We start from the raw sequence: 23,544 nt of genomic DNA on the forward strand, positions 1-23,544 counted from the left end.
TCTGATGTCCTGATAAAATACCGATAGAATCCATAAATGATATATTAAAGAGAGATTATTCAGCCTCTCATGCCTATGCGAGCACTCTCGACGACTTATCAATTAACTATAATTTGCTGGACTTTTCCAATACCCTTGCATGTTTTTTTTTCATTTTCAAGTATCTATTCACTTTCCTTTTGAAACTTACATTTATACTCTGATAGCTAGAGAGAAGGGTTATGGAGTAACTTTGTGACAGCTAGATTGGTCCTCAGAGTTTGAGGTCTCTCTGGTCCTTGGACATTCTCATGCTTGTGTTTATGATCTATTAGGAACATTAGATCAGGAGTAGGCCATTCAGCCCCTCAAGCCCATTCTACCATTCTAGATCATGGCTGATTATCTCTGGGTTCCATATCTCTTGATGTCATTAGTAACTAGAATTCTATCAATATTTGTCTTGAACTTGGTTAACAACTGAGCTTCCACAACCCTCTGGGACACAGAATTCTAAAGTTTCATCACCCTCTGAGTGAAGAGGTTACTCATCTTAGCTCTCAATCCCTGGTTCTGGTGCCCACAACCAGGGGAAGCAGCCTTTCTGAATTTAATCTGTCAAACACTAAGAATGTTCTGTCTACGAGCCTGCATCTGGTTCTTGTAAACTTTAGAGAACAAAGACCGGGTGTCTTCAATCTGTCCTCGTAGAGTAGTTCCGCCATTTCAGGAATCAGACTAGTGATGAACTTCTGATGCACTTCCTCCATGGGCAAGTACATCCTTCCTTAGGCACAGGAACCAGAAATAGACAAGGTCCTCCAGGTACACGGTCTACCCACTGAACTACACAATTGAAGCAAGACATGTTTGCTCCTGTACTTAAATCCTCATGTAATAAAGGCTAAGACTCTATTGGCATTCTGAATTGCTTGCTGCACCCACACACTAGCATTCAGCAATTTATGAACATCATTTCCTGGCATTTTGTTTGCTGTTGCATGGACATTTGTCATCGACAAGTGTTCCTCACTTCAAAGCCCAATAAGTTACTTGTGGACAACTGAATTTAATGGTGTGTTCACTCACTCCTGCCAGTTCGTCTGCAACTAAATATCCCCAACAGATTGAAAAGACAATAACGTAAATAACACTTGCAGTTAACAGGTGGTAGCTTTCTTTTAAGACAAGCAATTCCTTCAACAATCCTTGGCTTTTAAAACAGACCTTTTCCCATTTTGGCCCACAATCAAAAATATAGAAAAGATATAGGGTCTTTACATCTCAAGCATTTAATAGTAACATGTATGTGGCTGTAATCTCTCATATTTTTGATCAGGTACTTGGGCTGCCAGATGCCCTTCATCTCTATGCTGGCTGATTGATGAGGGCAGATTAGTAGATGTGATCTATATGGACTTCAGTAAGGCGTTCAACAAGGTTCCCCATGGGAGATTGATTAGCAAGGTTAGATCTCATGGAATACAGGGAGAACTAGCCAATTGGATACAAAACTGGCTCAAAGGTAAACTTACAAGGATGTTGCCAGGGTTGGAGGATTTGAGCTATAGGGAGAGGCTGAACAGGCTGAGGCTGTTTTCCCTGAAGCATCGGAGGCTGAGGGATGACCTTATAGAGGTTTACAAAATTATGAGGGGCATGGATAGGATAAATAGACAAAGTCTTTTCCCTGGGGTGGGAGAGTCCAGAACTAGAGGGCATAGGTTTAGGGTGAGAGGGGAAAGATATAAAAGAGACCTAAGGGGCAACCTTTTCATGCAGAGGGTGGTACATATATGGAATGAGCTGCCAGAGGATGTGGTGGAGACTGGTACAATTGCGACATTTAAGAGGCATTTGGATGGGTATAGGAATAGGGAGGGTTTGGAGGGATACGGGCCGGTGCTGGCAGGTGGGACTAGATTGGGTTGGGATATCTGGTCAGCATGGACAGGTTGGACCAAAAGGTCTGTTTCCACGCCGTACATCTCTATGACTCTATGACCTGTATCCAAGGCAAGGTGAATGCAGGGACTGAAATTCTCAGCACAAGATTTCAAGCTTGACTCACCGTCCACTAAAATCAACGATGTCCAAACTGGACATTAGGGAACCCCAGATTACAATAGGCAGGTAATGCTGAACGTAAATGAGAATATCTTTACACTCTTTCATGTAGTGTGGACATCACTGACAAGGAGGAGAAAGTGAGGCCTGCACATGCTGGAAATCAGAGTTGAAGAGTGTGGAGCTAGAAAAGCACAGCTGGTCAGGCAGAATCTGAGGAACTGGCAAGACCCGCATTTTTTGCTCATCACTAAGTACCCTTGAACTAAGTGGCTTTTTGGGTCACTTCAGAAGGCAATTCAGAGCCAACCACATTTCCGTGGCTCTGGGGTTGTATGTAGGTTGTGTATATTAAAAAGCAAGCTACCAACTCTTATTGTGCGTTGTTTACACTGTTGTCTGTTTAACCTGTCGGGGTGCTTAGTTGCCAACAAACTGGAACTAGGAAGTGAGTATGACATGAGATTCAGCCAGCAAAAAGAATCAGACTGGAGCAATGACCACTCATCGATGACAAAGAGTCCATGTAGAAAAGAAAATTACAGGAAACGTTGTTCATTAATCACTGAAAGTTAGTGGGCAAATGCAACAAGCAATTCAGAATGTCAACAGTATGTTGAACTGAGTGGCTTTCTGGGTCATTTCAGAGGGCAATTAAGAGTCAATCACAAAGCTGTGGTTTGTTTGGCCAGACCTGGATGGTAGATTTCCTTCCTAAAGGAAGAACATTAGTGAACCAGATAGATTTTTACAACAATCAATGATATCTTCATGGCCAGCATTACTGATCTTACTTATTTAATTTAGTTTAAATATCACCAGATTGTGGTGAGACTTGAACCCCTGCCCTCAGGATTGATAGCCCGATCTTCTGGATTATTAACCCAGTGACATTACCACCATTTTATTTTATACTTCCTACTGAAGAACAAGTAATGGACTGGGAGTGAGTAAAATAATATTTTGAGTAAAATATTTGCAAGCACTTCCTCTGCATTATTCAAGACTGTTAAAGCTCTGATCTTTTTCAATTAGCAGCTTGATGTTAATACTTCTCTCTATTGATGCTGTGACATGCTGACTATTTCATTTTTATTCCACTTCTTTAACTGAACAGCCCATCACATTATCTCCTGGCACTGTTTCAAGCTGGTCAATCTGTCTTAAGATTCCCTGCATCTTTTTTTTTAAATAGAACTGAATGTTTTTATAGAATCCCTACACTGTCAAAACAGGCCCTTCGGCCCGACAAGTCCATTTTGACCCTCCAAAGATTAACCCAGCCAGACCGATTCCCCTACCCTATATTTACACCAGATTATTGCGCCTAACATCCTTGAACACTATGGGCAATTTAGCATGGCCATAGTGTTTGGACATCTTTGGACAGTGGGAGCAAACTGGAGCACCCGGACTATGTCTGTGTGGAGTTTGCACAGTCACCAGAGGATGGAATCGAACCCGGTCCCTGGTGCTGCGAGGCAGCAGTGCTAATTGTGAACCACCGTGCCACCCTGTTGTATTCATTCTTTGTTCAACGAAGACAGGCATCACTAGCAACACCGCCATTATTGCTCATGCCTCAAGAAGGCAGCTAACTTCGGACACAATACGTTAAAACTGGCCCGAAGATGGGAAACCAACACCATCCAACAGAGAGACACCCGCGAACGAAATGACATCACCAACACAGGAAATGACACGACCAACGCAGGAAATGACATCACCAACGCACGGAAACCTAAACACATAATAGAAAGCGGGGCATAACACCAGCGCTTCACCGGAGGCTCACTGATGATGTTACCTAGTTTGGTGATGAAACGTCTGAAAACAAACCTTCCAGCTCAGTGAGCAAACTTACATTCAATAAAGAAGGCTAATAGAATGTTGTCCCTTATTTCAAGGGGTTTGTAGTATAGGAGTAGAGAAGTCATACTGTAACTATACAGGGTGCTAGTGAGACACATCTGGAGTACACTGGGTAGCTTTAGTCTCTTTTTTTAATAAAAGATATCACTTCATTGGAGGTGGTTCACTAGGATGTCCCTGGTATAGAGGAATTGGTTTATGAGCAAAGGCTAAACAAGTTGGAACTCTACTTACCGGATTTTAGAAGAATGTAAGGTGATTTCATTGAAATGTTTCTAATGGGGTTTGATAAGGGAATGCCAAGAAGCTATTTCCCCTCACAGGAAAGTCAAGGACCAGAGGCCATCGTCTCAGAATATGATAGCGCAAACGTGCAACTGAAAGAAGGAAGAATTTCTACTGAGGATTGAAAGTCTTTGGAACTCCTTGCCCTCATTGTTCCCTGTGGCAAAATCCTTGTGCATATTAAAGGCTGAGATATATAGATTCTTGATCAGTAGGGGAATCAAGGACTATGGAGTAAATGCAGGAAAGTAGACATGAGGAGTGTCAGATCAACCATGATCCTACTGAATAGTGGAGCAGGCCTGTGGGCCGAAAAACACACTCCTGTTCCTAGTTCTTATGGTGTTATGGTAATGCAGTGAAAATTCAGTAGAGTGATGCTGGGGCTAAGATGTGCCAGAGGGAGAGATAGATTCCGAGTCATACAGATGGAAACAGACCCTTCGGTCCAACCCATCCATGCCAGCCACATTTCCCAACTGGTGCCATTTGACTACGTTTGCTTCATATCCCTCTAAACTATTGTTATTCACATACCTGGCCAGATATCTTTCTGTACCTGCCTCTACCACTAGCTGACAGTTCATTCCATATATGCACCACCCTCTATGAAAATGTTCTTCAGGTCCATTTTAAATCTTTCCTCTCTCACCTTAAATCTAAGCCCTCTAGTTTTGAATTCCCCTTACCTAGAGAAAAAACCTTTGCTATTCCTCTTATCCACACCCTTCATGACCTTAGAAACCTTTATAAGGTCACCCTTCAACCTCCTACACTCCAGGGGTGGAAATCCCAGCCTATCCACATAACTCAATTGCCCCCCCTTCCCCTCCCCTCCCCACCCCCAGTAACACTCTTGTAAATCTTTTCTGCATTCTTTCCAATTTAATAACACCCTTCCTATAGCAGGGGAACCAGAACTGTACACATTACTCCAAAAGTGGCTTCACCAATCTCCTGTACAGCCGCAAGATGATAAACAAACTCCTATAGTCAAGAATCAGAGCAAAGAACAAAGGGCACGGTAGTGAGATTGGTTTTCAGATTGTTGGGCGATAGATATTTTGGGTTAACTGAACCTTGAAGTGTAAAAGCTTTTCTTTAACAGGTCCTTGTAAAGATTTCTAAGAACAGATATTGGGCAATTACAATCATGCAAGTAGCATTAAAAATAGCCCAGTGCTGGAAACAGAAACAACATACACACAGTGGCCTCTGTGCTCAACAAAGGATGTCACACACATCACCACAAATATTTGGCTCTTTCACTGTTTACTCCATTTGACATACTGCACAGTAGTGTCAGGCTTTGTGGGGGAACTGCAGTTTCTTCCAGCAAATGCCTGCACGCTTAATTGCTCTCTGCATGATGCACTCTACAAATACCCCTTACTTCTCCCACTAGCATCAAAAGGCACACATCAAAGCCAAAAAACTGGAGCTGCTAGGGACCTGAAACAGATGATTAACACTAGAAAAAGTGCACACTAAATCAGTAATCCTGAGAAATAAAGTTAAGTTGCATTTATGTCACACCTTTGATGCAAATCAAATCCAAGGCACTTATTAGTCAGGTGATCAGACAAAATTAGGATCAGTGGTCGACAGCTTAGTCAAAGACAGTCTTTGAGCAGTAGCTTAAAGCAGATTGAGAAATGGAGGTACAAAGCAGTTTGGTAAGGAAATTCCAAACTTAAACATAGGTGGCTAAATGCAGGACCAATAACTGCAGATCAAAGAGAAGGATGTGCACAAGAGGCCTGTGTTGGAAGACACAGAAGGTTGCGAATTCAGAGTCATACAGACCCTTCGGTCCAACCATTCCATGCCGACTATAATCCCAAACTGAACTAGTCCTGCCTGACTGCACTTTGCCCATATCCCTCCAAATATTTCCTACTCATGAACTTATCCGTCTTTTCAATGTTGTGACTGTACCACCATTTCCTCTTGAAGTTCATTCTGCACACAAACCACTATGTAAAATTTACCCCTCATGCCTTTTTAAAATCTTTCTTCTCTTACTTTAACCCTATGCCACTTAGTCTTGAAATTCCACACCCTAGGGAAAAGATGTTTGATATTCACTCTACCCATGTCCCCCATTATTTTATAAACCTCTAAGGTCACCCCTTAACCTTCTATGCTCCAGTAAAAGAAGTCCCAGCCTATCTTTATAATTCAAACCCTCCATTTCCCAGCAAGGTCCTGGTAAATTTTTCTGATCTCTCTCCAGCTCAATAATATCCTTCCAATAACAAAGCAAACAGAACTGGACACAGTACTTAGCAAGATTTGAGAACTCTAGAATTCTACACACACTACTCTAGAAGAGGCCTCACCAATATCCTGTACAACCTCAACATAACATCCCAACCCCTACACTCAAAGGTCTGAACAATGAAGGTAAGCCTTCTGAACCACAATATCTATATGTGATTGTACAAATCCCACCTTTGTTTGTTTTACTAAAATGCAATAACTCACCCCGATCCAATTAAACTTCATCTGCCACACGTCAGCCCATTGACCTAATTGATCAAGATCTCCTTGTAAACTTAAGACAACCTTCTTTACTGTCCACTATACCACTAATCTTGGTGTCATCCATAGACTTACTAACCATGCCTTCTACATACTCATCTAAATTATTGATATAAATGACAAACAAAAGTGGACCCAGCACTGATCCTTGTGGAACACCACTGGTAACAGGCCTCCAATCCAAATAAAAACCCTCCACTATCACTTTCTCCTCCTGCTGGAGGTTACAGAGAAGAGGTCGTGTAGAGATTTAAAGAGATACAAATTTTACAAGCAAGTGTAGGTGGATCGGAACCAGAATAAGTCAGCAAATGCTGTAGCAATCGGTGAGCAAGATTTATAACAGGAAAGGGTGATTTTAGATGAGCTTGAGTTTAATGTTTGGGTTCAGCATGCAGTTCTGGCACAATGTCTATATTTGGAAAGTGAGAGTCTTTTAAAAGTAGTAAAGTGAGAATTCAGGTCCAGTGTATTCCTTTAAGAGCAAAGGTGAAAAGTCCAGAGAACCCTAGATGTCAAGGCATACCAAGAGTTTGATAAAGAAAAAGGAAGCATATGCCATGCATAGAGCATTAAAACGAGGAGAGTCCTTCGAAAGTATAAAGTGCGTGCAGGTGATTGTTTAATAAAGAAATTAGGAGGTCAAAGAGGGATCACAAAATACCATTGACAAGATAGGACTAAGGAAAAACTCTTATTTATAAAGGGAAGAGGACTGCCAAAGAAAGAATGGAACCCACTACAGATCAAAGTAGCAAACCGTGCAAGGAGCCAGTGGATGTAGGTGAGGTCTTAAATGAATACTTTTCATCTGTATTCAGACAGGAGAAAGAAATTGTTGGATTTCAGTTGGATGGTAAGGTTCTAGAACGCATGAAGATTAATAACGATTAATTTGATACTTTAGGGGGTGTAAGGATGCATATCTCCCTAGAATCTGACGTAATGCATCCCAGAATATTATGGCAGGAAAAGGGAGGAGATTGCTGGATCTCTGCTGGATATATTTAACACTCCATGGCCACAGGTGAAGTGCCAGATGACTGGAGGATAGCCAATGTGATTCCTTTGTTCAAGGGTAGCAGGGATAGGCTAGGACATTATGGACCAGTTAGTCTCATTTCAGTGGTAGTGAAACTATTGGAAAACATTCGAATTGCAGGGATTGATCAGAGACAGTCAGCACGGACATGTTAAAGGGAGTTCTGTCTAATTCATTTTTAAAAAAGGTGGCTAAATATATTGATACGGTTTTGCAATGGATGTGATTTGCATGGATTCCAGTAAGGCTTTTGACAAGGTTCCACATGAAAGGTTGGTTCAAAAGGTAAGAGCCCATGGGATCCAATGCAAGTGGCAAATTGGATCCAAAACTGGCTTGCAAAAGAAGGCCAGGAGTGATAGTGGAGTTTTGTTTTTGTAACTGGAAGCCTGTGACCAGTGGTGTGTCACAGGGTTTGATGCTGGGACCCTTGCTACTTATTATGAACATTAACAACTTAGATGTGAATATTGAAGGTATAATTAAGTCAGTTTGTACATGACATGAACATTAGTGATGTTGATAACGCGGTGGTCTCAGCTACTGATATTGATCAGCTGGTAAACTGACAGAGCAATGCAAGATAGAATTTAATTTTGATAAGTGTATGGTGATGCATTTTGGGTGATCTAATAAGGGAAGGATATACCACAATGAATGGGAGGTCCCTAAGCAATACTGAAGAACAAAGGGATGTTGATGTACGAGTCCCTGAAGATGTCATGACAGATAGACAGGGTGAAGGCAGAATACAGGATGCTTGCCTTCATTAGCTGGGGTGTAGAATACAGGAGCAAGAAAGTCTTGTTACTACTTTATAGAGACTTGGTTAGGCCACAGATGGAATAATGTATGCACTTCTGTTTGCCACACTATCAGAAGGACTTGACTGAACTAGACAGGATGCAGAGGAGATTCACTAGTATTACCCCTGGGATGAAATCAGTTATGAGGAGGAGCTGGGATTGCTTTTTCTTTGGAGCAGAGGTGGCTGATAGTGGAGGGATCTAATAAAACATTGTTAGAGACATAGACAAAGTAGATTGTAAGAATCTTTTCCCCATGGCAGAGAATTTTGCAGAAAGTATGTGTCTTAAGACCACAGCGCATCAGTTTAAGGTAAGGAGCAAGTGGTTTAGAGGAGATCTGAAGGAAGTTTGTTTTAATCTGGGTGGTAGATACATGGAACATGACAGAGGATGGAGGAGGCAGGTACTCTCACAACATTTAAGCAGCATCTGGATGAGCACTTGTTTTCCTTCAAGCAGAGGAGGCTGAGGGGTAAGAGTAGAACATGAGAATCTGCCCAATGATAGATGTGTGATGTGTCTAAGACCATGTAGTTTAAAGTGAGGTGTACCTGGTGTGGTGGAGATCAGAAGCAAAAAAAACCTTTCACTCAATGGGTGGTAGAAATATGGAATGCGTTGCCTGAGAGGGTGGTGGAGGCAGATATTTTGTTAACATTTAAGAAACATCTGGATGCAAACTGAAAATGCCAGAGCATAGAAGGATACCGGCCCAGTGCCATTAAAAGGGATTACTGTATTTGGTGTTTGTTGGTAAACACAGACATGATGGGCCAAAGGGCCTGTTTCTATGCTGTAAGACTCAGTGACTCCAGGGCTTGCATCCCAATCCCAAAACCACCTCTTCTTGTAGCAATACACTAACATGCCTGATCTGTATCCTTAATGAGCTTTTTATTTGCTTCCATTTTCTTTCGTACATTTGCTCAAACCAACAGAAGGTAGAGAGTAGCTCAAACCTGGCCAACATTTTGCTGAAGAAAAGTTGTCAGGTCCTGGAAGTTTGTCAGAGTGTTCAGTATAATCTGAAAGGGAACATATTTCACTTATTAGTTCAAAACAATAAGTTAACAAGGTTTGAATAAGTCCTGTATATTAATTTTAAAAATCAGTCTTGTTTATCTTCAGAGATTAACTATAAAATTTTGTACACCCATAGGCTCTAATATGGTTGAATCTAATGCACTTAATACAACTCTACTCACAGAACTTACCTTTATATAACATATTTGACAACATAAGAGATAGGAGAGAAGGCCATTGAGTCCTTTGAGCCTGTTTTGCCATTTGATAAGATTATGGCTGATCAGACAGTGGTCTCAACTTCAATAACATTTCACTAGAGTTCCCACTAACTTTACTCCTTAGTGGACTTCCAAGGTCAGCATGCTGCAGCGACTTCCGTGATCAGTAGTTAATGCTGTTAGCAGCATCAGCACACTGATAGCCATGCACGGATCTTGGAGAACTCAGGAGAAAGTGAGGACTATAGATGCTTGAGATCAGAGTCGAGAGTGAACGCTGGATAAGAACAGGCTGGTCAGACAGCATCCATATAGCAGGAGAATCAACATTTCGGGCATAAGCCTGATGAAGGGCTTATGTCTGAAACATTATCTCTCCTGCTCCTCAGATGCTGCCTGACTGGCTGTGCTTTCCAGCATACACTCTCAACTCTAGGAGAACGCATCCTTCTCCATGCTCTCAAAACAAGAATTCCATTGAGAACCACTGATGTTCTCAGAAAAAAAAATCCTCATCATTTCTATCTTATATGAGAGACTCCTCATCGCCAAACTATGCCCACTAGTCTTAGATTACCTAATGAGAGAAAATATCATCTTAACCATCGTTCAAGAAGGTAGCAAAGAGTACAATAGGTGAATGGGAGTGGGGATGGAGGTGATAGGTCAGAGAGGAGGGTGGAGCAGGTAGGTCGGAAGGGAGATTGGCAGGTACATTGGGAGGTAAGGGTAGATTGGCAGGTAAGAGAGATTGACAGCTCAGCACCATCAGTGGTGCTGGAAGAGCACAGCAATTCAGGCAGCATCCGAGGACAGGCAAAATCGACGTTTCGGGCAAAAGCCCTTCATCAGTTTATTCCTGATGAAGGGCTTTTGCCCGAAACGTCGATTTTGCCTGTCCTCGGATGCTGCCTGAATTGCTGTGCTCTTCCAGCACCACTGATCCAGAATCTGGTTTCCAGCATCTGCAGTCATTGTTTTTACCTTTTTAGCTCAGCACCATCCCCATGACCTGTCCTACCTGCCAATCTCCCTTCCCACCTATCTGCTCCACCCTCCCCTCTGACCTATCACCTTCATCCCCTCCCCCATTCACCTATTGTACTCTTTGCTACCTTCTCCCCAGCCTATCCCCCTACCCTGAAGGCTCTCTCCCTCCATTCCTGATGAAGGGCTTTTGCCCGAAACGTCAATTCTCCTGCTCCTCGATGCTGCCTGATCTGCTGTGCTTTTCCAGCACCACTCTGATCTAGACTCTGGTTTCCAGCATCTGCAGTCCTCACTTTTGCCGATTCAATGAGATCATGTCTGATTTGATAATCTGCAACTCCACTTTCTTGCCTTTTTCTCATAACCTTGATTCCTTTACTGATTAAAAATCTGTCTGTCTCAGCCTTGAATATACTCAACGACCCAGCCTCAGTCCTCTGAGGTGAAGGATTCCATAGATTCCCTACTCTCAGAGGAGAAGTTCTTCTTTAACTCTATCTTAAATGGACATCATTTTATTCTGTGATTATGCCTCTGGTCCTCAACTCTCCAGCAAGAAGAAACAAACTCTTTGCATCCACCCAGAAAAGTCCCTTTAAGAATGTTGTGTATGTCAAGAAAGTCATTCTTCTAAATTCCAATGAATGCAAGCACAATAACTCAACTCTCCTCATAAGAACATCCCTCCAACTAGATTATCAGGCTAGTATCAACCTGGTTGATAGAAGCTGGTGTTTGAAATCCAATACAGATAAGGGATTTAATTGGTCAAGTTGGTAAGTGGAAAAAGTAGTTTTGATTTTATGTTGCAAGCAATGGAGTTGTGATGAGAGCGAGTGTGCACTCCTCCAGTCTCCGTCATTACAGCACCTTTAATGACATTACAGTGTCAAGGAGTTGAGAGGTCAGAGAGCTTGCAAAGGAGGATGCAAGTTAAAATCGGAGGTGCTGTTTAACTGAACCAATTTAGGTTATTGAGATCAGATTTGATAGCTGAATGAGATTTGGTGATAGCCTCGAGACATTTTCTGTCACTGGATAAGTAATCCAGAAATGCAGGTAAATATCTAGTGACCCAGGTCCCAATCCCACCACAGGAGATTTGAATTAAATGTTTTTAAGATTCTGGAATTAAAAGTCTAAAAATGATATAAAACCATTATCAATTGTCATAAAACCTATCTAATTCACTAACATCCTTACCTGGTCTGGCCTACATGATTCCTGGAGAAAGTGAGGACTGCAGATGCTGGAGATCAGAGCTGAAAATGTGTTGCTGGAAAAGCGCAGCAAGTCAGGCAGCATCCAAGGAACAGGAGAATCGACGTTTCGGGCATAATTCCTGAAGAAGGGCTTATGCCCGAAACGTCGATTCTCCTGCTACATGATTCCTGACCTACAGCAATGAGTCTTTATTGCCTCTTGAATGCCTGAACAAGCTACACAGTTCTACAAAACTAGTAAAAGGTCCCAAAAGGGATTGAAACTGGATTAGCTAACATTAACCTATGCACCAGAAATGAAGGCAAACTCAGCCCCATCAACCTTGCAAAAAGCTGCTCACTAAAATCTGGCGGCTCGTGCTAAAATTGGAGAGTTGTCATAGACTAGTCAAACAACAGCCTGACATAGTCACCCTCATGAGTCATACTTTGCAGATATCCACATCACCATCCCTGAGTATGGACTGGCCCACTGACAGGACAGACCCAGCAGAGGTGGCAGCACAATAATATGCAGGCACGAGCAAGCTGTCTGAACAGCACCTACAACAACTAAACTGCAGCAGTTCAAAAAGGTGACTTACCACCAGCCTTTGCAGGGCAATTAGGGAGGGCAAAAAATGTTGCTCCATAAAACATAGAACTGTACAGCACAGGAATGGGTTCTCCAGCCCACAATGTTGAGGCGAACATGATGTCAAATTAAACTAATTCCTTCTGCTTGCCCTTGGTCCATATCCCTCCATTCCTTGCATATTCATGTGCTTATCTAAAAATCCCTTAAATGTATCTATTGTATGTGCCTCCACCACCACCCCTGGCAGCATGTTCCAGACTCTCGTGTTAAAAAAAACTTGTTCCTCACATCTCTTTTGAACTTTCCCCCTCTCACCTTAAGTGCATGACCCCTACATTAGACATTTCAACTCTGGGAAAAAGATGCTGACCGTCAACTCCATCCGTGCATCTCATAATTTTATAGACTTCTATCCAGATAGCAAAGGCAACATCCCATGAATAACCTTTAAAATAAACAATATAGTTTTGATGGACCTCAAGTTTAATTAACATTTGCCTGTACCTGTGTTTTTGGTTTTTGCCGCTAGTTACCTATTATTTACTTATCTATGCTACTTAACTCTGTGATCTGTCTGTATTGCTCGCAAGACAAAGCTTTTCACTGTGCCTCGGTACGTGACAATAAATTCAATTCAATTCAATAAAGAGGGTATAGCATGGTAACTATGCCAAGAATGTTCTAGTGAGGACAAGTATAAAACTAAAGTTGTGAGACTATTTCAGCAGAAGAGGTGGAATTGGTAGATGGAATTAAACAGCTTGGATGTTTAATTGTAAGGCATTGTGAGGTTAAACTTTTACAATATGGAACAGGTCAGGCCACTGATGGAATACTGTATGCAGTTCTGTTCCACACTGAAGTTGGAACCAGACTTCCTTGCTCCTATATTCTACGATCTGGCTAAGACAAGTATTGTATATGCCACCTTCACCACCCTGGCTACCTGTGCTGACACTTTCAGGGATCTATGGACTTATACACCAAGGTTGCTTTGTTACTCAGTATTTTGTAGGGATCTACCATTCATTGTGTACATCCTTCCCATTATAGACCTCCCAAGATGCATCACCTCACACATATCAGCTTTAAATTCCAATTATCACTTTTCAATTTACGAGCTAACCAATATCAGACTGTAGTCTAAGACCATCCTCCTCACTATCAACAAAACTAATTTTCATGTCATTCACAAACGTACTAACTACACTTTGTATACTTACATCTGGGTCATTAATGTACATACAACTGCAAGGGTTCCAGATCGATCCCTGTGGTAAAACACAGATCACAGGCTTCCATTTTGATAGACAACCCTCCACCATCACTCTTTGCCTCCTATTTGCAAGCCAATTTTGGATTGAGTTTGCCAACCTAAGAGTCACAGAGATGTACAGCACGGAAAGAGACCCTTCGGTCCAACCCGTCCATGCCGACCAGATATCTGCACTGGATCTCATGGGGTCTTACCTTTTGGACCAGCTGTCCATGTGAGATCTTGTCAAAAGCCTTACTGAAGTCCATTTAAACCACATCAACTGCACTACCCTCATCATTACATTTAGTTACCTTTTCAAAAAACTCGATTAGTCAGACAGGATCTCCTGCTACCAAATCCATGCTGACAATCTCTGATCAATTCCAGCCTTTCCAAATACTGACGAATCCTGTCCTTCAGAAGTTTTACATTATTTTCCTACCAGTAACATGGTCCAACTGATCTGTAGTTACCTGGCATATCCTGCTGCACTTCTTGAACAAAAGAACCACATTAGTTATCCTCCAGTCATCTGGCATTTCATCTGTGGTCAGCAAAGTGTCAAACATATCCACCAGCAATCTCCTCCCTTGGCTCCCACAGCAGCCTGGAATACATCTCATCAGGCCCTGAGAAGTTTTGCACCTGTATGTCTACTAAAACATCTAATATCTTCTCCATATTAATAAGGTATTCTCGAACCACATCATCCCAACTGATATCCCCAGCATTTTCCTCTGTGAATACAGATGAGAAGTACTCTCAAATCTCACCCACATCCACTGCTCCTCAGACATGTTGGTCTCCAATAGGTCCCACTCTTTTCCTGGTAATCCTCTTACTTTTAATATACTTGCAAAAAGCATTGGGGTTTTCCTTGATTCCATTTTGTGGCCCCTCTTTACCCTCCTAATTTCCTTTTTAAGCAGCATCCCACACTCTTCTATGCACAGCGAATGTTTCCATAGTGACCAGTTCTGAAGAAGGGTCACTGGACCCAGAATATTAACTCTGCTTTCCCTCCACAGATGCTGCTAGACTTGCCGAGTTTTTTCCAGCAGATTCTGTTTGTGCTGATGATTTCCAGCATCTGCCATTTTTTTTCCCATTTCTTGCTGAGAAAAAGGTTTGCAACTTTCTTTTGCTATTTATGACAAGATCTTTCCAAATTACCTTGCATATATATATATAGCTTTCTTTACTTTGGTTAATACTGCACTAGTACTTGTGTGACAGTGTTCAATGACTGACTATCATGGTAACCAACTGCTAAAATAAAATGTACAGTCCATTAAGTCAGGTTTCAATCTGGGATATTACCTGTCTAGTATTACCATCAGATGAGATTACAACAAAAGACACAGCTCCTGCTACCAGATCTGTATTATTAAACTCTAAATGCTGTATTGAACATGGAAACTATAGAGGAAAATAACTTTAAAAGTGTTCCCCTCAACACAAGAGGATACAATTATACAGAAGGAAGCCTCCTGAAAGAGCTTTCTGAGTCATTCCATTTCTCTCCTCTTTCCCAGTATCCCACAGTTAGTTTTCCATAAGTCCTTTGCATTTACTTAAGTCAGACAATTTCCATTCAACTTCAACTCGAAAGTACAAAATCCCAAACTGTGTGAACAAGCACTGCATTGTTGTAGGTGCTATTGTTTGGATCAGACATTAAACCAAGGCTCTGCCTGCTCTTTCAGGTAAATGAAGTGTTCCAATCACACCATTTCAAAGATCACCAGGGAAATATTTCCTTGGTATTCTGGTCAATATATATATTTCGACCCATATCATTACAATGGAGTCTTTATTGTGTGGATACATTACAACATAAGAAACACTTCAAATGAAGCTCTAAAGCACATTAGAACTTCTAGAAGTTGTGAAAGGCACCACATCAATGCACAGCTTTCTTTCAAATCATCCAAATCCAGTTTGAACTGAATGTGATTCCATATCTCTTTCACACAGTAATTTAATATCATTTTAATGCATTGCATAAAGGAAAAACCACAACTACTTTCAATGAATATGGGAAAACATACCGTCTCAATTGTCCCATCAGCTTTATATTTTCCTGCTGGGATAAACTGCTGTCTTCCTGTTGACCTAGAACAAACAGTTATATAGGTAAAACAAGTGGTAGGGCAAACACACCTAAACGGGGTGGCTCTTAATGCTCAAGTTCAGACAGTATTCCTGCACATTTTGACATTGGGCCAACATATGCCCTGTCTGAAGGATGAGCAAGTAATCAGCTTTTCCCAAAATTATGAAGCTTTTCACTCTGCTGCAAGATGAGGAAATACTTCAATTTACATAGCATCTCACCAAATCATCACACTGTCTCCAAGTGCTTTACAATTGTTTTTTTCCTAGAAGATTTGTTCCTGTACAAATCAGGCTTCAGGTTTAGGTATTGAAAACTTGCTCCTTTTCTTGAGGTTTGATTGATTGTGATCAGCAAGAGAATGTAACCCTTAAATTTTACACTTTCATAATAACGATTATCCACTTCTCAAGACATCAGCCACAGCTCAGTTGGTAACATTCTGATCAGGCCTCTGTTTAATATTTCATTCAAAGGACAGTACAGCGCTCCCCTGATCACTGTATGTCATTTCACTGAAGTGCTTGGACTTGTCCTCTGGAGTGGGACTTGAACTCATTAGTAGTAACTCAACTGGTGTTGAGTGGTAATGGTAACACAGAACATAGAACAAAGAACATTACAGGCCCTTCAGCCCTCGATGTTGCGCCAATCTATGACGTTAATCTGATGCCCATCTAACCTACACTGTTTTAGGTTAGGCTACCATTTAAAATGGTACTATTTTAAATCTCACCTTTATCCATGACCCTGTCTATACTCTATACTTACAGAGCAACTACTGCTCTTCTCCTGTCCCCAGCACGCCATAATATGTCTGCAATGGCCAATGCAAGACACTGTGATCGCTGACCATTGGTTGGCTGCAGTTCCCTGCAGGTCAGAGAGAAGGAGAAAAACCACAATTACCCCATTGCAACAACTTGTATGTACATATAATACTTCTAAAGTAAACAAAAAACATTTCCAAAGCCCTTAATATGCTTGTTAACAGACTAAATGTGGACACCAAGCCAAATTAGAGTGACTAAAAGTTTGGTTCATGATGTGGGTTTTAAGTAGCATCTTAAAAAGTAGATATAGAGGTGCCACTGTTGGATTGAGATGGACAAAGTCAGAAGTCACATGACACCACATTATAGTCCAATAGGTTTATTTGAAATCACCAGCGTTTGGAGTGACGAAGGGGCTGCACTCCAAAAACTTAAGATTTCAAATAAACCTGTTGAACTATGACCTGGAGTCGTATGACTTCTCACTTAAAAAGGAGAGGGAGGGAAGTAGGTTTCTTCTCCTTTATTCTTGTGCAGGAATTGGCATCACTAGCAAGGCTAGCATTTGTAGTCCAACTCTAATTGCCCCTTCAAATGAGTGGCCTGCTTGGTTATTTAGGAGTCAATCACTGTGGGTCTGGAGTCAAATGTAGACAAAACCAGGTAATGATCTGCAGATTTTCTTCCATAAGAACAGATGAGTTTTTTTCCCCACAATCAACCGCTGTTGCATGATTGCCATCAGGTTAGCCAGATTTATTCCAAATTTTGTTTGAATTCAATTTTCCAATTTCTACCACGTTGAGATTTAAATCATGGCCCCAGAACATTAGCCTAGGGTTCTGGGTTAGTAGACCAGTGGTATGTAGAGGCTTGGGATGGAAATTCTAGAAACAGATGGACAAGATGAAATGCGAAAGGCCATGTGAAGGTAAACAATTTTTTTTTTAAAATGTTGCTGAAAGCCAAGGGCATTAAAGATGATCCTCACAACAGTTTCATTCTATCTTCAAGACCCCATGCATTGGCAATACTGAAAGGCATTCTTCCTGAAGTCATTTATCCCTGTGCAGTTTCAGTTAAGCATCCTGTAACATTGGCCATCCTTTAAGTTTGAAGATGGCAGAAAAACATAGCCAATTATTACATGGTTACAAGCTCACATTTCAAGTGAAACAGTGTCATCCATACCTGGCCACAATTTCATAATTCTTAATGCCTTAGTAAATGAATTTGGGATAAATTACCTGACGACCTGTATGTCTGTATTTTTGAGCACTAGATGTGATACGTGTTCCTGTTTAAAATGTATACACATGCACTTACATGACCTCACTGCCACTGTTAGCTATGTCCTCGAAGATCAGCTTTTGCAAGACACAGGCCTGAATTGCAGCCAAAACTCCACAAGGACCACCCTGAAAAGATAACAGAACTGTTCAAGCTGGTAAACCAGATGATACAGGAGTTCAGCAATGCAGCATTCCTGTCTATTAATTTCCTTGATCCGAAAAGAAAACTTGTATTTACATATGCAACATCTTTCATTACCTAAGAATATCAAAATGCTTTCCACAGCTAAATATTTAGTTGGGATTAAGCGCAGTTGCTGTTGTAGTATAAGAAACGTGTCAGCGAATTTGTGCACCACAAGCTGCCACAAACATTTACGAGAAAAAGGCCAGAGAATACGTTTCATGCAGTGTTGTGCTCTTCTTCAAAATGGTAACGTTGATCACTTGAGAAAGGAGGCTGAGATCACTCTCAGAGACTTGAGTACAAAGTCCAGGCTGATGCTCCAATGAAGTACTGAGGGAATGCTGCAGAATGAGGTACAGCACGCAATGGCAATACAGAGGGGTATCAAATGCCCCCTAACATTACTGAATAAATTCCAGGCATTATCAAGAAACAGTAAATGAAGGATTGCTATCTGGACCCAGTAATCAGGATCTGCTAGCAATCAACAGTCTTCAGCATTCTCAGAACTCTCATCACACCAATGAGCTCAGATGAACATGGTATCATGACGATCTGAATTCTAAATTAATGCTAAAACCTTGAAGAGGTGATTAGGATCCCAGCTGATTTTACTATAGGACATGTCAGATCCTAGAATGAAACCTGACTTGAGAGATGGCAATTTGTTTTTCTTTCTTTAACATGGAAATCTTTCACTACAGCATAAATGCACAAAGCCGCAGATTAGGTTTTAAGAATAAAACTGGAGTTTATCACAGAAAAGAAATAAAAATAAAACAAACCACGTTATTTTAAATATAATAGAATTAGAATTCCTACAGTGTTGAAGCAGGCCCTTCAGCCCAACAAGTCGACACCAACCTCAGAAGAGTATCCCACCCAAAACCATCCCCCATTACTCCATATTTACCCCTGACTAATGCATCTAACCTACACATCCCTGAACACTATGGACAATTTAGCATGGCCAATTCACCTGACTGGCACAACTTTGGACTATGGGAGGAAACCGGAGCACCCGGAGGAAACCCACGCAGACATGGGGAGAATGTACAAACTCCACACAGACAGACACCCGAGGCTGGAATTGAACCCGGGTCCCTGGCGCTGTGAGGCAGCAGTGCTAACCACTGAGCCACCGTGCCTCCCCAGTTCAAAAGATTTCAAATCACACTGCAAACTAAAATCCATCTCTTGTCCAATACCACTTGGCAGTTAATCAAAGACCAGAGAAACTTTCCTTCCCTGTCAAAACTGGACAATTAACTTTTTTTCCACCTATGTTCCGGAGCTGTGAGCTAGGAAGTCTTTTTCTTGAATATCCATATAACTGAGATTGTAGACTGTCTCACCTCTGAATAATCAACAGAGATTTCTAACCAAACATTCCTGATCTGTAAGTTTCACAAACTATGCTCTTACATCAAGGTAATTTATTCCCTTAACTGCTCTGAACAAACTCCTTTTTTTGAGAGAAACTAAATTCTGATACAATTTCAAGACTCTTCTGAACTGAAGCTTTCAACCAAATAAAAATAAAAATTGCTCAGCCGAGCTTTCACTAAAACTCATGTCTTATGTTGTTCATCTCATGTTGTAAACCGCAAAATACAAACAAACGTTCATTAAGACCCCCAACAAGCCTTCAGTCATCTGTTCTCTGATTTAAAATCATGGTTTCAAAAAGATTCAGACTTTCATCACAAGATGCTGGATATATTTGCTCACTTTGCAGCAGTTTCTTGCCAAATTTACTTTTGTTTGCTCATTACATCAGCTGAGTTGCAAATTACTCAACAGCAATATGACGATCCAATATTACCATAATATTAATTCTAATTCATGGTGATTCTGATAGTTTAATAGCTGATCATGTTAAACAGATTTACATCAACTGATGTTAAACTGATTAAAGCTAGTTTATTACATGTTTGCTGATTGATATTTTGTAGTTGCCATAAATCACATTGATTGTTTTTTTTGTTTTAGTGCTTAAGATTCCAACATCTTAATAGCATTCCCAAAATCCCTTCAGGTGGCCATTGTTCACTTGTTCATCCAGTCAATGGCTTATTCAAGACCCAAGGTACCTGTAAAAAGCCTAGAGGAATTTTCTAAACGACAGGGGATTTAATTGATCTCAGTTGCCAGTATTCCTGATGAAGGGGTTTTGCCCAAAACGCGATTTTACTGCTCCTCAGATGCTGCCTGAACTGCTGTGTTCTTCCAGCACCACTAATTCAGAATCTGGTTTCCAGCATCTGCAGTCATTGTTTTTACCTATACCTGATATATGCCTTCTTCCTTTTTTTGACCACAGCCTCAATTTCTCCAGTCATCCAGCATTCCCTACACCTAACAGAAACATACTGCCTCTAAACTTTCATTATGTCATTTTTGAAGGCCTTCTGCTTTCCCCGTATCCTTTATTCTCCGAATAGCCTCTCCCAATCAACCTTTGAAAGTTCTTAGCTAATACCATCAAAATTGGCCTAATTCCAATATAGAACTTCAAGATCAAATGTATGTTTTTCCATAACTGCTTTAAAACTAATTCAATTATGATCACCGGTCCCAAAGTGCTCCCCCACTGACTCCTCAGTCACTTCCCCTGCCTTATTTCCCAAGAGAAGGTCAAGTTTTGCTCCTTCTCTAGTAGGTATATTCACATAATGAACAAAACATCTTTCTTATAGACACTTATCCACATCAGATGCTATATCACTTGCCCTTCACTCCTCCCCAGAACATCTTGACACTAAGAACAGCTACGTAAGAATCCTACTCATTGACTACAGTTCAGCCTACTGGGTCTGGATGGGTTACTCTTCGGAGGGTCGGTGTGGACTGGTTGAGCCGAAGGGCCTGTTTCCACACTGTCAGGAATCTAATCTAATCAAAAAAAACACTATCATCCCCTCGAATCTGATTACTAAACTTAGTGATCTTGGACTAAGCTCCACTCTCTGCAACTGGATCCTCGGTTTCCTGACCCACAGGCCACAATCACTGAAGACTGGGGACAATATTTCATCCTCACTAACACTCAACACAGGAGCCCCCCAGGGGTGCGTACTCAGCCCCCTACTGTACTCACTGTATACCCATGGCTGCGTCGCCAAATACCAGACTAATGCCATTTTCAAGTTCGCTGATGACACCACCATTGTCAATCAAATCTCAGATGGCACCGAAACAGACTACAGACAGGAGGTGGAAGAGCTGGAAAAATGGTGCACTGGGAACAACCTAACTCTCAATGCCAGAAAAACCAAGGAACTCATTATTGACTTTCGACGGGATGTCACTCATACCCCTACCCCCCCCCCCCCCCCCCCCCATACATTAACAGCACAGAGGTGGAACAAGTGGAGAGTGTCAAACTCCTGGAAGTGGTCATCCACAACAAGCTTTCTTGGATTCTTCATGTGGATGCACTGGTTACAAAGGCTCAACAATGTCTCTTCTTCCTCAGGCAGCTGAGAAAATTTGGCACGACGGTGAATACCCTTGCCAACTTTTATAGTTGCACCATCAAGAGCATTCTGTCTGGATGTATCATCACCTGGTATGGCAACTGTACCATTCAAGATTGGAGACTGTTACAGAGAGTGGTGAACTCGGCCCGGACAATCATAAAGGCCAACCTCCCATCTGTAGAATCCATCTACCAGGCTCGTTGTCAAGGAAAGGCCGCCAACATTCTCAAAGATCCATCCCACCCTGACAATGTTTTTCTACAACCTCTACTATTGGGGAGAAGGTACAGAAGCCTGAACACACACACCAGCCGGTTTCGAAACAGTTTCTACCCTACTGCTGTGAGAATACTGAATAGACTCACAAACTCTTAACATTTGCCTGTACCTGTGTTTTTTGTTTTTGCCACTGTTTACCTATTATTTACTATCTATGCTACTTAACTCTGTGATCTGCCTGTATTGCTCGCAAGACAAAGCTTTTCACTGTGCCTCGGGACACGGGACAATAAATTCAATTCAATTCAACTTAAATTCCTCTCCAACCAAGCCCTTAACAGTAGGGTAGTCCCAGTCTATATTTGAAAAGTTAAAATCCTCTATTACAACCCTATTACAGTGGGTTCTGCTATAACGCTTGTTTCTTCAACACAAATTGGCTTTATGATGATTGAAGGATTTTTAGATTAGATTTTAGATTAGATTCCCTACAGTATGGAAACAGGCCCTTCGGCCCAACAAGTCCACACCGACCCTCCGAAGAGGGACCCAACCAGACCCATTCCCCTACATTCACCCCTGACGAATGCACTTAATACTATGGGCAATTTAGCATGGCCAATTCACCTAACCTGCAAATCTTTGGACTGTGGGAGGAAACCGGAGCACCCGGAAGAAACCCACGCAGATACGGGGAGAATGTGCAAACGCTACAAAGACCTGTCTCTGTGGTGCAATTGGTTAGCGCGTTCAGCTATTAATCGAAGGGTTTGGGCTTGAAAACACACAGGGACGTTGTATTTGTTGTGGGCGGCACGGTGGCTCAATGGTTAGCAATGCTGCCTCACAGCACCAGGGACCCGGGCTCAATTCCCGCCTAGGGCAACTATCTGTGTGGAATTTGCACATTCTCCCCGTGTCTGCGTGGGTTTCCTCTGGGTCCTCCGGTTTCCTCCCACAGTCCAAAGATGTGCAGGTCAGGTGAATTGGCCATGCTAAATTACCCATAGTGTTAGGTGGCTTAGTCAGGGGTAAATAAAGGGCGTGGGTTTCTCTTCAGAGGGTCGGTGTGGACTTGTCAGCCCGAAGGGCCTGTTTCCACACTGTAGGTGTGGAATCTAATCTAATTGCCCGAGGCGGGAACTGAACCCGGGTCCCTGGCACTGTGAGGCAGCAGTGCTAACCACTGAGCCACCGTGCTGACCTGATTTAGACTAGTATTTATAGAACACAAACTTTCTTCATCTGTATTGGCTACAATGCAAATCCGGTCCCATTTCTTTAAACGACACGCCTGCTGCATAATTTTCTTATAACGCAAGATCGTACAAGAACATAACTGTTTCATTATATCAGAATCGACTGCATTCTTACAAATAGCGGAGACCTCATTACAAATTATTGAAATGCTAATAGTACAATCTTAATATGGTGATCATCTCTTTCTTCTCAGTTCCACCCAAATAACTTCACTTGATATATTCCTTGGTGGTGGTGGTGTTGGTGGAAGGTTGTACTTCAGACTGGAGAGCTGAGACCAATGGCGTGCCATAAGAATTGGTACTGGGTCTACTGCTTTTTGTCA

The 23,544-nt window shown here is 41.7% G+C and overlaps 1 protein-coding gene across 2 annotated transcripts in view; it reads right to left on the reverse strand.

The window, feature by feature from the left end:
- Positions 1 to 23,544, reverse strand: part of mindy4 (MINDY lysine 48 deubiquitinase 4) — a 188,263-nt gene that overhangs the window by 78,135 nt on the left and 86,584 nt on the right. For both annotated transcript variants that reach the window (XM_043690847.2, XM_043690846.2), the window contains exons 9-12: positions 18,106 to 18,197; positions 16,778 to 16,879; positions 15,942 to 16,005; positions 9,558 to 9,623 (exon numbers count right to left, since the gene is read on the reverse strand). In XM_043690847.2, coding sequence (XP_043546782.2) covers positions 9,558 to 9,623; positions 15,942 to 16,005; positions 16,778 to 16,879; positions 18,106 to 18,197 — 324 coding nt within the window. The remainder of the gene's footprint in view (positions 1 to 9,557; positions 9,624 to 15,941; positions 16,006 to 16,777; positions 16,880 to 18,105; positions 18,198 to 23,544) is intronic.

Source organism: Chiloscyllium plagiosum, unplaced genomic scaffold, assembly GCF_037043375.1.
Source record: "Chiloscyllium plagiosum isolate Xiang-an unplaced genomic scaffold, Cpla_swu_hap1 HiC_scaffold_5, whole genome shotgun sequence".
Classification (NCBI taxonomy): Eukaryota; Metazoa; Chordata; class Chondrichthyes; order Orectolobiformes; family Hemiscylliidae; genus Chiloscyllium; species Chiloscyllium plagiosum.